Here is a 12585-nt window from a genome sequence, read left to right as displayed (position 1 = left end):
TAAACACACATCTTTACAGTGATAACCCCATGTTCTAACCTTAGTGGAGAAGTACAAATGGGATAAGAATGTGTGTGGAAATAGAACAGAGCTAGCTGTGTGCAAAATGTCTCTATCTGGGAGAGATGACTAACAAACAACTTCTTTACTCTTTTCTTTCCCTCTCCCTTCTTTTTAAAACAATTGATTATTTAATGTGCATGGGAGTGGGGGGTGCAACATGGTGCTCATGGAAGTCAGTGGACAGCTTTCAGGACAGGTCTCATTTTGAACTCACATCATCAGACTTGGCAGCAGGGGCCTTTACCAGTGGAACTATCATATCAACTGCCTCCCCGCCACCCACACTTCTCATTTATTTACTTATTTATTTGTTTGTTTATTTGTTTTGGTTTCTCGAGACAAGGTTTCTCTGTGTAGTTTGGGTGCCTATCCTGGATCTCGCTCTGTAGACCAGGCTGGCCTCAAATTCACAGAGATCCGCCTGCCCCTGCCTGAGTGCTAGGATTAGCTCTGGGTAGCTTAGAACTTACTATGTAGCTCAGGCCAATCTTGAATTCATGACAATCTTCCCACCTTGATCTCCTAAGTGTAGTTAGTATTATATGCATGAGCCACCACATCTGACTTTGAGTGCATGCATGAAGGGTAGAGGTTAATACTGGGTGTTTCTTTCCACTGTTTTTTGCTTTTTAAGACAGCATCTCACTAGGTCTCTGTCCTAGTTAGGGTTTCTGTTGCTGTAATGTAACACCATGACCAAAAAAATGCAAGTTGGGGAGGAAAGTGTTTATTTGGCTTCTAGTCCGTCATTGAAGGAAGTCAGGACAGGAACCTGAAGGCAGGGGCTGATGCAGACGCCATGAAGAGGTGCTGCTTACTGGCTTGCTCCACCTGCTTTCTAGTAGAACCTAGGACCTTCAGCCCAGGGATGGAACCACCCACAATGGGCTGGGCCCTCTCCCATCGATCACTAATTAAGAAAATGACCTATAGCTCTATCTTATGGAGGCATTTTCTTAATTGATGTTCCCTCCTTTTAGATAACTATCCAGCATAGTTTCACTGTGTAGCCTTGGCTGACCTAGAATTCACTGAATAGATCATGGCCTAAAACTCAGAATTCTGCCTCCTAAGTACTGGGATTAAAGGCCTGCACCACCACCACCACCACCACAGGGCATAAGATCCAGTTTTTCTTTACATGTCAATGCCTAATAAAAATGCCTTTAATCCCAGGACTCCTGAGGCCGAAGCAGGTGGATTTCTGAGTTCCAGGACAGCCAAAGTTACATAGTGAGACTCTGCCTTAAAAATAAATAAATATATAAATAGCTTGGTTGTATTATAGTCTTTTTTTTTTTTTTTTTTTTTTTTTTTTGGTTTTTGGAGACAGGGTTTCTCTGTGTAGCTTTGTGCCTTTCCTAGAACTCACTTGGTAGCCCAGGCTGGCCTCGAACTCACAGAGATCCGCTTGGCTCTACCTCCTGAGTGCTGGGATTAAAGGCGTGCGCCGCCACCACCGCCCGGCTGTATTATAGTCTTTAAGTACAAATATTGCTTATTGATGATACCTATGACTAAGGTTGATAAATGCACAAACTGAAAAATTAAGCTGGGTGTGTGGTACATGCCTTTAATCCCAGTACTTGGGAGGCAGAGGCAAGCGGATCTCTGAGTTTGAAGCCAGCGAGGTCTACAAAATGATTTCCGGACCTCAGTGACTATGTAGAGATACCCTATCCAAAAAACAAAACAAAACAAAAACCAACGAAGTGAAAACATGAAAACACCCAGTGCTGGAAGCTGTACTTTTGTATGTTCTTATTTGTAAACAGAATATACTTGTCAAAAGGTTTGTTTTTGCATAAATCCAGGTGATAGGTAGAGATGATATAACAGACCATGGTTTCCAGCTTATGGTACATATCAGAATTAGTTTTGGCAGTAGGAACTTGAAACTAAAGTCATAATTGAATAGAATCTTCAGGAGTGAGGTCCAGGCCTTATTAATGTTATATTTATGTAAGATTTTTTTTTTTAAGGTGAAATGATTCAAATTACTGGAGTGAGACAGGAGAAGTTGCATGCATTAGCTGCTGAATACGGTATTGTCAGCATTCAGAATGTACAGATTTTGTAGTCAATGGGAGTTTGCTGTGGACTGCACCAATTATTCTTACAAGTTGGCTAGACTTCCTTTAATATTTTGTATTACTTTTGTTTGTGTGTGTGCTCATGACACAGGTATTGAGGTCAGTAGACAAAGAATGGCTTCTTTCTTTCTAATATGTGGGGCCTGGGTATTAAACTCAATTCATCAGGTTTGGTGGAAAGTGCCCTTCACCCACTGAACCATCTTGCTGTCTCGTTTTGTGATATTTTTGATGTCTAAATGTAACTACTTATTACTTTGTCAAGATACAAGTGAGTTCTTTCTTATGTTCTTTTTATAGTAACTGGAAAGATGGCAAATGATACCTGTAGTCAGTAGTTAAGAGCTAGCTAGTACTGTCCTTGCAGAGGGCCCTAGTTCAGGTTCTGGCACCTCCATTAGACAGTTTACAGCCACCTGTAACTCAGGTCCACCTGCACACATATGCACATACATATACATACATATACACACACATACACACATACACGCACATGCACACACCCATATACACATAATTAAAATTAAGAATCTTTTATGTGTTTTGAATCTTTTTTGTTGTTGTTTGAGATAGGGTTTCTCTGTGTAGCCTTGGCTGTCCTGGAACTTACTCTGTAGACCAGAGTGGCCTCGAACTCACAGAGATCTTCCTGCCTCTGCCTCCCAAGTGCTGGGATTAAAGGTGTGGACTACCACCACCTGGCTTCTGTTTTGCATTTTAATGATACTATAATGAAACAACCTACATCTTCGTACTCCTCTTCAGAGACACAGTCTTGTATGAAGCTTTGGCTCAAATTCAAGGTGAGCCTCTTGCCTCAGCTTTCTAAATGCTGAGATCATAGACAAGTGTCATCTAGCCTCCAAATCTTTCCTATAACTGTGTTGACATGGGGTGGGGAGGAAGGTATTCTGTGTGGAGTGTTTGCCTTAGCATGCACAAAGCGCTAGGTTCAGTTCAGTTCAGTCCCCCACACCACATAAAACCAGGGGTTGTGGCACCAGCCTGGATAATTCCAGCACTTAGTAGTGTTGGAAGATCCAGTAGAAACTTTTTTTTTTCTCCTTTTTTTGGTTTTTCAAGACAGGGTTTCTCTGTGTAGCTTTGCGCCTTTCCTGGATCTTGCTCTATAGACCAGGCTGGCCTCGAACTCACAGAGATCCGCCTGCCTCTGCCTCCTGAGTGCTGGGATTAAAGGCGTGCGCCACCACTGCCCGGCCCAATAGAAACTTTTTAAGAATACTCTTTTAAGCCAAGCAGTGGTGGCCCACACCTTTAATCTCAGTACTTGGGAGACAGAGGCAGGCAGATACCTGTGAGTTTGAGGCCAGCCTGGTCTACAGGTTAATTTCCTGGACAACCAGAGCTACACACAGAGAAAACCTGTCTTGAAAAACAAAATAAGAAAAATTTTAATTTTATGTGTCTAGGTGTTTGATTTCCATGTTAAGTATGTGCACTATGTATCTGTTGCCCACGGAGGCCAGAAGAGAGCGTTGAGTTGAGTCTCCTGAGACTGGAGTTAGAGATAGTTGTGAGCCACCATAGGAGTGCTGGGAATCAAAGCTGGGTCTTCTGGAAGAACAGCTAGTGCTCTTACTGCTGATCTGTCACTCCAGCTGTCAGTAGAAACTTCTTTAAGAATAGGAGCAAGGTGGCATCCCATTAAATGAAGAACCTGGCAAACAGGATATGTGAAGTGATCTATGGACTATTACAACAGGGATGTGGGGACAGTTAGACTTCTCATGTAAAGCAGAAAAATTACACATGACCCAAAGTTTGCCATGGTGGCACACATCTGTCATTCCAGCACTTGGGAGGCCATGTTGGTTTGAATAAAAATGGCCTCCATAGGCTTATAGGTAGTGGCATTATTTGAAAGGATTAGGACAGGTGGCCTTATTGGAGGAAGTGTGTTACTGGAGGTGGTCTTTGAGGTTTCAGAAACTTAAGCCAGGCCTACTGGCTTTGTTCTTGCTGCCTGCTGATCCAGAAATAGAGCTCTCCAGTCCCGTGTCTGCCTTTTGTGCTGCCATGCTTCCCATAATAATGACAGTGGACTAAACCTCTTAACTATAAGCCAGCCCCAATAAAATATTTGCCTTTATAAGAGTTGCTGTAGTCATAGTGTCTCTTCACAGCAATAAAAGCCAAACTAAGATAGAACTTGGTGGGCTGGTGAGATGGCTAAGTGGTTAACATCACTGGCTTCTCTTCCAGAGGTCCTGGGTTCAATTTCCAGCAACCACATGGTGGCTCACAGCCATCTATAATGGGATTTGATGCCGTCTTCTGGCATGCAGGTGTATATGCAGATAGAGCACCATATACATAAAATAAATAAATCTTTTAAAAAATTAAATTTAAAAGGCCGGGCAGTGGTGGTGCACACTTTTAATCCCAGCACTTAGGAGGCAGAGCCAGGCAGATCTCTGTGAGTTTGAGGCCAGCCTGGGCTACAGAGTGAGTTCCAGGACAGGCACCAAAGCTACACAGAAACTCTGTCTTGGGGGGGCAGGGATTGGTACCAGGAGCTGGGGAATTGTTGTGATAGGCCTGACCATGTTTTTGCCTGGGGAATATGGAATAATTTGGGACTTTGGACTAGAAAAGAAATTGGAGACTTTAAGTAGGGTTTAATGGACCATACTAGTAGGAACATGGAAGACAGTGGTACTGAGGGTGATTTTGACTGGGGCTGGGCTCAAGAGGTTTCAGAGGAGAATAATATTAATATGTAGCCTAGAGATCATGCCTGGAATATTTGGGAGTTAAGACATCACAAAGATCAGCCACATGGCAGAGAGTTGGGTAAGGCTTGAGAGACGAGTAAGGAAGCCCAAAGTATCATCCTTAGATTTGGCCACCATTTGAAGAAACACAGAAAGAAGAAGAAAAAAAAGTAACATCTTCTGAGTCAAAAAGGGACAGACTCAACTGAACCTCAGGTCTGTTGGTAGTGACTGCCTAAAAAATTTTTCAGTGAACACTTGCTGAATGTCTTTTGTAGGTTTTGTTTTAGGCAGAAGGTCTTGTAGCCCAGGCTGGATTCAAACTTAAGCAGCTACGGTAGTGTTGAACTTCGTATTCTTCTGCCTCTACTTCCCGAATGCTAGAAGTACAGGCGTGTACCGTACCGTACCTGGTATTATGCATGCCTGAGAATTGAACCCAGGGTGTCTAGCACACTAAGCAAGCACTCTACCAACTAAGCTACATTCTTAACCATCTTCTGTTGTTTGAATGTTCAGATAGATGCTGAAAGAGAAGGCAATGGAAATAGTTTGACTTCTACCTTAAGATAATTTCAAGCTTTTAATTCTTTGCCCACTTTCTTTCTTTTTTTAAAAAAAATAGTGAGAGAAGAGGCTTAAATAGTAGTCTTTCTACTTTTGCTTCATATTTCTGGTTAATTTTTTCCAAACATTATATCTTGATCATAATCTTTCCCATATTTCTACTTCTGCAATGGTAGATCCACTGCAAATGCTTCTGATTAACTTATGCTGTTGGAAAATTTAAGTGGCTTTTTTGACTCCAGCCTACATGACTCCTTCCTGTTGTCCTCTCACTGATTTTTGCCTTCTTGAAACTTTCTGGGGTTGTCAGCTCTCCATCTGTCTTAGTTAGGATTACTATTCCTGTGACAAAACACTGACCAAAAAGCAAGTTGGGGAGGAAAGGGTTTATTTGGCCTACACTCACATATCACTGTTCATCATCAAAGGAAGTCAGTAAAGGAATCTGGACGCAGAGCTGATGCAGAAGCCATGGAGGAGTGCTACTTACGAGCTTGCTCCCGCTGCTTTCTCATAAAAGTTAGGACCACCAGCCCAGGGATGGAACCACCCACAATGGGCTGGGCCCTCCCCCATCAATCACTAAGTAAGACTCAAGGTGGCGCATGCCTTTAATCCCAGCACTTGGGAGGCAGAGCCAGGCGGATCTCTGTGAGTTCGAGGCCAGCCTGGTCTACAGAGCGAGATCCAGGACAGGCACCAATACTACACAGAGAAACCCTGTCTCGAAAAACAAAACAAAAAACCAAAAAAAAAAAAAAAAAAAAACAGAAGAAAAGAAAATGTTATACAGCGAGATCTAATGGAGGCATTTTCTTAATTAAAATTACCTCCTTTCAGATAACTCTAGTTTGTGTATCAAGTTGATATTAGACCATCCAGTGCACCGTCCATTCTTACTGTCCTCAGAGGGGCAGTATTTGGTCTCACCAGCTGGGTAACTAAGTGCTGGGAAGGACCTGGAGATTTCTTGCATTCAATAGGATACAGGTTTATAGTTAGTAGAGTTAACCACAACAGGTTGGTGGTAATAGCCTGGGAGCAGTTCTGGCCCCTTGTTGTGGGTGCTTAGGTATGGCAGAAAAGGAAACATTTAAAGAGGGTAGGGGCTACACTGCTTTAAAAGAGCATCAGTTCTGTTTCTTCCTGTTTACAAAGTTTACTGTAACAGTAAAAGATTGTGTGACTTGAGCCTAGCAAAGGAGATTGATTGCTAAGGCAGTAGAATATGTAAGCCTTTGGGCATCCTCTCTGGAGAAGAGGGCAAAGGGATGGTGTGGCTAGCTGGTTAGTATTTGGTATGCTCTACCTTAGCTAGCTGAAAGAGTCATTTTTTGATAAGGTGGATTGTGGTTACAAGAGCAGACTCAAGTGTTTAGTCCTATGTTCGGTTCATTTTCTACAGACACCATGTACAGTTCTTTTTACTGTGGTTGCTGGACATGACCTTCATGTGCTGAAATGGCAGCTGTTGTATATGCTATTCCTCAGAAAGCTGTCAGAATCTTAGAAGGAGCTGCAGCCCACCTTGTACTAAGTTGTCAGGAATTTTTCAGTTGAATGAACCCTAAAAAAATAAACTCATGGGCATTTGTTTCGAAGTAATCTGGAGGGTAGGAGCAGGGTTATAATGGAGACACAGTGGGCCTAGTCACAAGTTGATGATAGAGCAGGGTAATGAATAACTTCAGTGTTCACTTTCGTAAATGTTAGGAATTGTTAATAATTCTAGAAAATGCCCTCAAGGTTAGGGACGTAGTTCAGTTAGTGGACTACTCAGCTGACATGCACAAATCCCTCAATTTGATCCTCAGCATCACATAAACTAGGACTGGTGATGCACACCTATAATCTCAGCACTTGGGCGCTGGAGGCAGGAGTATCAGTAGTTCAAGGTCATCATTGCTATAGAGCAAGAGGCCAGCCTGGGCTACATAAGACCCTGTCTTAAAAAACAAAAATCTCATAGTAAAAGAATAGTAACTTTCCTATTTTCTCATATTTTGCATAAATCTTTTTGAGTGAAATCTTTGGAGGTTTGGTTTGTTTGTTTGTTTTTTGTGTTGATTTAAATGAATAGAGACCATAGTTGTTAGGAATGAATTCGCTTAGACCAGTTAGCAATCTTCAAATTTGTGTGTATTATTGGATTTTGAAAGCATGTTTACATGCGGATGCCCCAGTTAGTTACAAGTTCTCTCGATGGATTTGTAAAGAAAAGTGAATGGGAGCAGTTGTCAGCCTGAGAACTGACCTTTTACCAGCTGAGAGTATGTAGGTGAGCAGTATGGGGGAACTTCAGTAGACTCGTGGCTGAGCCTTGCCTGTAGTCAGTGGGACACCACTGCCACTACTTGTGCGGACTCGCCTTATGCTAGGCTGCTGTTCATTTCCTTTGTCTCTACCTTAACCTTGCTTCTTCTCTTACCCCTTTATTACTTTATCTCCCTCCTGTTTTTCCACTCACCTAAGACCCACGTCCATTCATCTTGATCTTTTAAATTAGTTTTCCCTTTCTACCCCAGGTCCAGAAGCTGGCTCACCTTTTCTTCATCTTGGCTGTTTAGTGACTACTTTTGTTTTGTTAACAAATGTGATTGGACCACAAAGTGGTTTAACTGGATGAGGCATGAAGACCTACTGGTGTAGCCTTAAAAGATTTCAGGCAGTTGGCAAGTAAGAATTTTAAATAAAAATTGAAACTACCACCTGTATTTTTTCAGGCCGTTGATGCTCACTGCCATCGGCTGCATCCTCCCTATGGCACTGGTAAGTGTGGGAAGGGCTGGTGACAGTTATGGTGGGCTGCTGGATTGATCTTTTCTCGGGGAAAATTTTTAATTGCAACTTTTGATGCCTACTTATCTTTGAGGATAGACAGTTAGAACAGGTATAGGTAACTAGGAAAGGAAGAAGCAGCTGATCATGGTCATGGATTTTCTTGAGGTATTGTCAGGAGCAGAAATGACTCAGTGTGTGCCTTGATTCCTCCTTAAAACTAGTATGTTCTATACATTAATACTTTGAATACTAAACATATCCTATCTGAGTGCCCTAGGATGTCAGCTAATACTTCTCAACTTCAAGAATTTCCTTTAAAAATTTATTCCAAAGACACTTGGCTCTTATGAGAGAGGTCTTGAATGTCCTTGTGCTTTCAATTTCCTTAAGGAGCAAGCTTTCTCTTCCTTGGAATTTTTAGTTCATTATAGGCAAGGGATACAGATGTTTACTCAAGGAACTAAAATTTTAATAACGACTTGCTTGAATTTTTGAGGAGGTTGGGACGTGGTGGGAGCTAGGAAAGAAATTTGTGTGTTGTTTACTAACAGACTTGAGGTGGACTTGGAATTTGTGATTGAAAAATAATTTCACTAAAGCATTCTCTCTGTTAAGAACCTAGTGGTAAAAATACAGTGAATAAAATGGAAACCCAGAACAGGGCAGCAAGTCACAGAGTTTCTATGCCCAGAATCCAAATCAACAAAGCTCTGAACTGAAGCTTTGCTGACAGTAGTGTTACTGTCTTAGTCCCTCTTCTATTGCTGGAAGAGACCACATGACTATGTCAACTCCTATAAAAGAAAACATTTAACTGGGGACTGGCTTACAGTTTCAGAGGTTTAGTCCAATTGTCATCAAGGTGGGAAGCATGGCGGTATTCAGGCAGACATGATGCTGGCAGACTAGCCGAGAGTTCTACATCCTGATCCATAGGCCACAGGAAGAGAGACATTTGACTTGGAATGGGCTTTTTGAGAGCACAAAGCCCACTCCCAGTAACAAACTTTCTCCATAAAAGGCCACATTTTATGGTTGGGGGGTCACCACAAATGAGTAACTGTATTAAGGCATCATAGCATTAGGAAGGTTGAGAACCACTGCTCTAGAACATTTTACTAATTATGTTTGGAACCACTTGCTGGTAATAGCAACTGAAGTATTTGTATAGATGTCATTACATCTTAGTGAGGAAATCTTAATGTTATATACCTAAATACTAAATATTGTGGTCTCTGCTCTTTATTCCTTAACCTTGCTTGTGAAGCAGGAATAAAATTGAGTGGCATGTTTACCAGTTCTTTAAAATCAGAATGGAAAACTTGACTCTCCTGTTGCTGGACATAATTGAGCCTGTGTTAAGGAGCTATCCTTTCAATTTCCTTTACAGACACAGAGTATAAAGGATGATAGATGTTTGCCTGTTTCCTTGCTGAAGTACTGATGCTCAGAAACAATCCTTTTTGACATGTGTAGCTATATGTTTTCTGAAATAAAGATCTGGAGATGCTGTATTGGATTGAGGCTATAGGTAATGTAGAGTATTGTGTATGGTAGGTAATGTAGAGTATTGTATATGGTAGGTAATGTAGAGTATTGTGTATGGTAAATGACAACACAAGTGAGCTCACTTCCTTCACACTGGCTGGAAAGGTCCCTATCAATATCTGATCCATCTTGTTATAGTATTGAGGGTCAGCAAAAAAGGGAAGAAAGGCAGGAAAGATGGACTGTACCTGATTTCCGCTCTAACCCCATCTTTGATCCTATAAAAGGTTCTTCAGGTCACCCATAAAATTGAGGGTATATCCACCCTTTTTACATTTTTTTTCTCATTTGTGGTATGTTCATGTATGCATGCATGTTCGAAGTGTATATGGACAGACATGGGTGGGTGTGGGGGTGTGTGTGTGCGCGCACACATTCCTGTGGAGACAAGAGGTCCAGTTATTCTTCCCAATGACTCTACACCTTATATAGGGAGTTAGGGTCTTTGAACCCAGAGTTTGATAGTCAGTGTGCCCTAAGGATACCATCTGTGGGCCTCTTGAGCATGCTGGGAGTACAGGTAGGCTACGAAACCTGCTCTGTGCTTAAAAGGGCGCCGAGGATCCAAGCTCTGGTCTTCATACTTGTTTGGCAAGCACTTTCTCCACTGAACTCTTGCCTATTATAGTGATATATTGTGTACCTTAATAAACTTGCCTAGGGATCAGAGGACAGAGCCAGCCACTAGATTAGACATAGAGGCCCGACAGTGGTGGCATACACCTTTAATCCTATCACTTGGGAAACAGAGATCCATCTGGACCTCTGTGAGTTCAAGGCCACACCGCGCTAGATGAGAGAAACAGCCAGGCAGTGGTGACACATTCCTTTAATCCCAGGAAGTAATATGGCAGGACACAGAAAGGTATATAAGGTGTGAAGAAACAGGAACTCACTCTGTTGAGTCTGAGGATTTCGTAGAGGTAAGAACTAGTGGCTGAACCAGGCAGTGGTGGCGCACGCCTTTAATCCCAGCACGCGGGAGGCAGAGGCAGGCAGATCTCTGAGTTCAAGGCCAGCCTGGGCTACAGAGTGAGTTCCAGGAAAGGCACAAAGCTACACAGAGAAACTCTGTCTCTAAAAACAAAACAAAACAAAACAAAAATAGTTAAAATTCTAGCTAGGTATGGTGGCATACACCTATAATCTAGCACTCACGCGGTAGAGCCAGAAGAATCAACTTACATTCAAGGCCAGCCAGTCTACGTATCAATTTCTAGTCTTGCCATAAGGCAGAACTGTATAACAAATGTTATGTCACAAACAAACAGGGGCTGGAGAGTTGACTCAGTTGTTAAGAGCCCAGGATGCCCTTCTAGAGATCCGGATTGAGTTCTCAACAACCCTTTGTAACTCCAGTTACAAAAAACAGGACTGGCAAGATTGCCATTTTGTAAAGATGCTTAGGTACATGAGCCTGACCACAACCAAAGTTTGATTCCTGGAACTGACTTTAAAGTACAAATAACTGGACTTTCTGGTGCAGCACTTGGAAGGCAGAGGCTGGTGGATCTCTGTGAGAGGCAAACATGTCTACATAGTGAGTTCCAGGATAGTCAGGGCTACGTTGTGAGTCCATGTTTTAAAAAAGAAAGAGAGAGAGAGAAGTAAAAGCAGATAACTGACTTCACAAATTGTCTTCTGACCTCCACGTGTGTGCCAGTTTCCCAAGGGAACTCGAGTTAGAGACAGTTGTGAACCTACCGTGTGGTGCTGTAAATTAAACTTGGGTCCCCTGCTCTTACCCACTGAACCATGTTTCCAGTCCCGGTGGCGGTGGTGGTTGTGGTGGTGGTCGTGGTCGTCAGTTGTGCTTGTCCAGGCCATTGCTCTCCTCCTTGCTATGGCGTCCTGGCTGTCTTGGAACTCAATATGTAGACCAGGTTGGTCACAAACTCAGAGGTCTGTCTCTGCCTGTCCAGTGCAGGGATTGAAGGCATGCACCATCATGCCCAGCCAAACTTTTAGAAAAATAAAAATCAGTGCTTTAAACCAAATTCTGAGGGAGAGTTTGAATTTTGAGGATGCAGTATGAGGTGCCTGTAATACATACCAGTATCTAGAAGGTTGATGGAGAAGCTCCATGAGTTCAAAGGAGCTTTAGAGTAGACACTAAGACTTTGTCTCCAAATAACCAAAACTAGGCCAAGTGTGGTGGCATATACCTTTAATACCAGAGGATCTGGATTCAAGGCCAGTCTGGTCTACATAGACCCTGTCTCAGAAAACCAGACAAATATATAAATTGATAAAGTACATAAATGTATTTTTCTTATCAAGGTATAGAAATGCAAGTTCCTTTTTGAATGCCATGGAAAAGTAAAATGTGTTTGTAATGGTAATTCCGCTTAGCTGTTACTGAGTGGGCCAGGACCACATTTATTGATCCTGGGGGTGATATATGCTCTAATTCTTTGGAATAGTGGATACTCTAGCAAAAATTAAAAAGAATGAACATAGACGTGCATGACAAAGGCAAAGGAGACTTGTATACCGTAGGAACATTTAGATGGAGCCGAATGTAAAAGCAGCCCACTCTGCTTTGATGAGGCTTTCTTTTTCTTTGGTCTACTGTGTGAATGCTGACATTGTCCTCTTAAACAGCAAGCTTGTTTTAGTGGTGGAACGGTTTTATTTAGCCCTGTCTGCATGGGACGATAACCACTGTCTTTGGAGGAAGTCCTAATCTTTCCTTGTATCTGTCCTTGTCTCTGACAACTTCTCTAAAGTGCATGTTGCTGTCTTATCACCTGCAGCTCGAACATTAGCAGTTCCACATACATCATCACTGTAGCCAC

The 12585-nt window shown here is 42.3% G+C and overlaps 1 protein-coding gene across 9 annotated transcripts in view; it reads left to right on the top strand.

The window, feature by feature from the left end:
* The window catches only part of Arih2 (ariadne RBR E3 ubiquitin protein ligase 2), a 51982-nt gene that overhangs the window by 16224 nt on the left and 23173 nt on the right, over positions 1–12585 (top strand). For 2 of the 9 annotated variants that reach the window (XM_059268693.1, XM_059268694.1), the window contains exon 2: positions 8182–8227. The exons of the other annotated variants lie outside the window; for them this stretch is intronic. In XM_059268693.1, the coding sequence (XP_059124676.1) occupies positions 8189–8227 (39 nt within the window). In that variant the 5' untranslated portion in view covers positions 8182–8188. The remainder of the gene's footprint in view (positions 1–8181; positions 8228–12585) is intronic. 9 annotated transcript variants of the gene reach the window in all.

This window comes from Peromyscus eremicus, chromosome 7 (assembly GCF_949786415.1).
Source record: "Peromyscus eremicus chromosome 7, PerEre_H2_v1, whole genome shotgun sequence".
Classification (NCBI taxonomy): domain Eukaryota; kingdom Metazoa; phylum Chordata; class Mammalia; order Rodentia; family Cricetidae; genus Peromyscus; species Peromyscus eremicus.
This window is presented reverse-complemented; position numbering and strand designations above follow the sequence as displayed.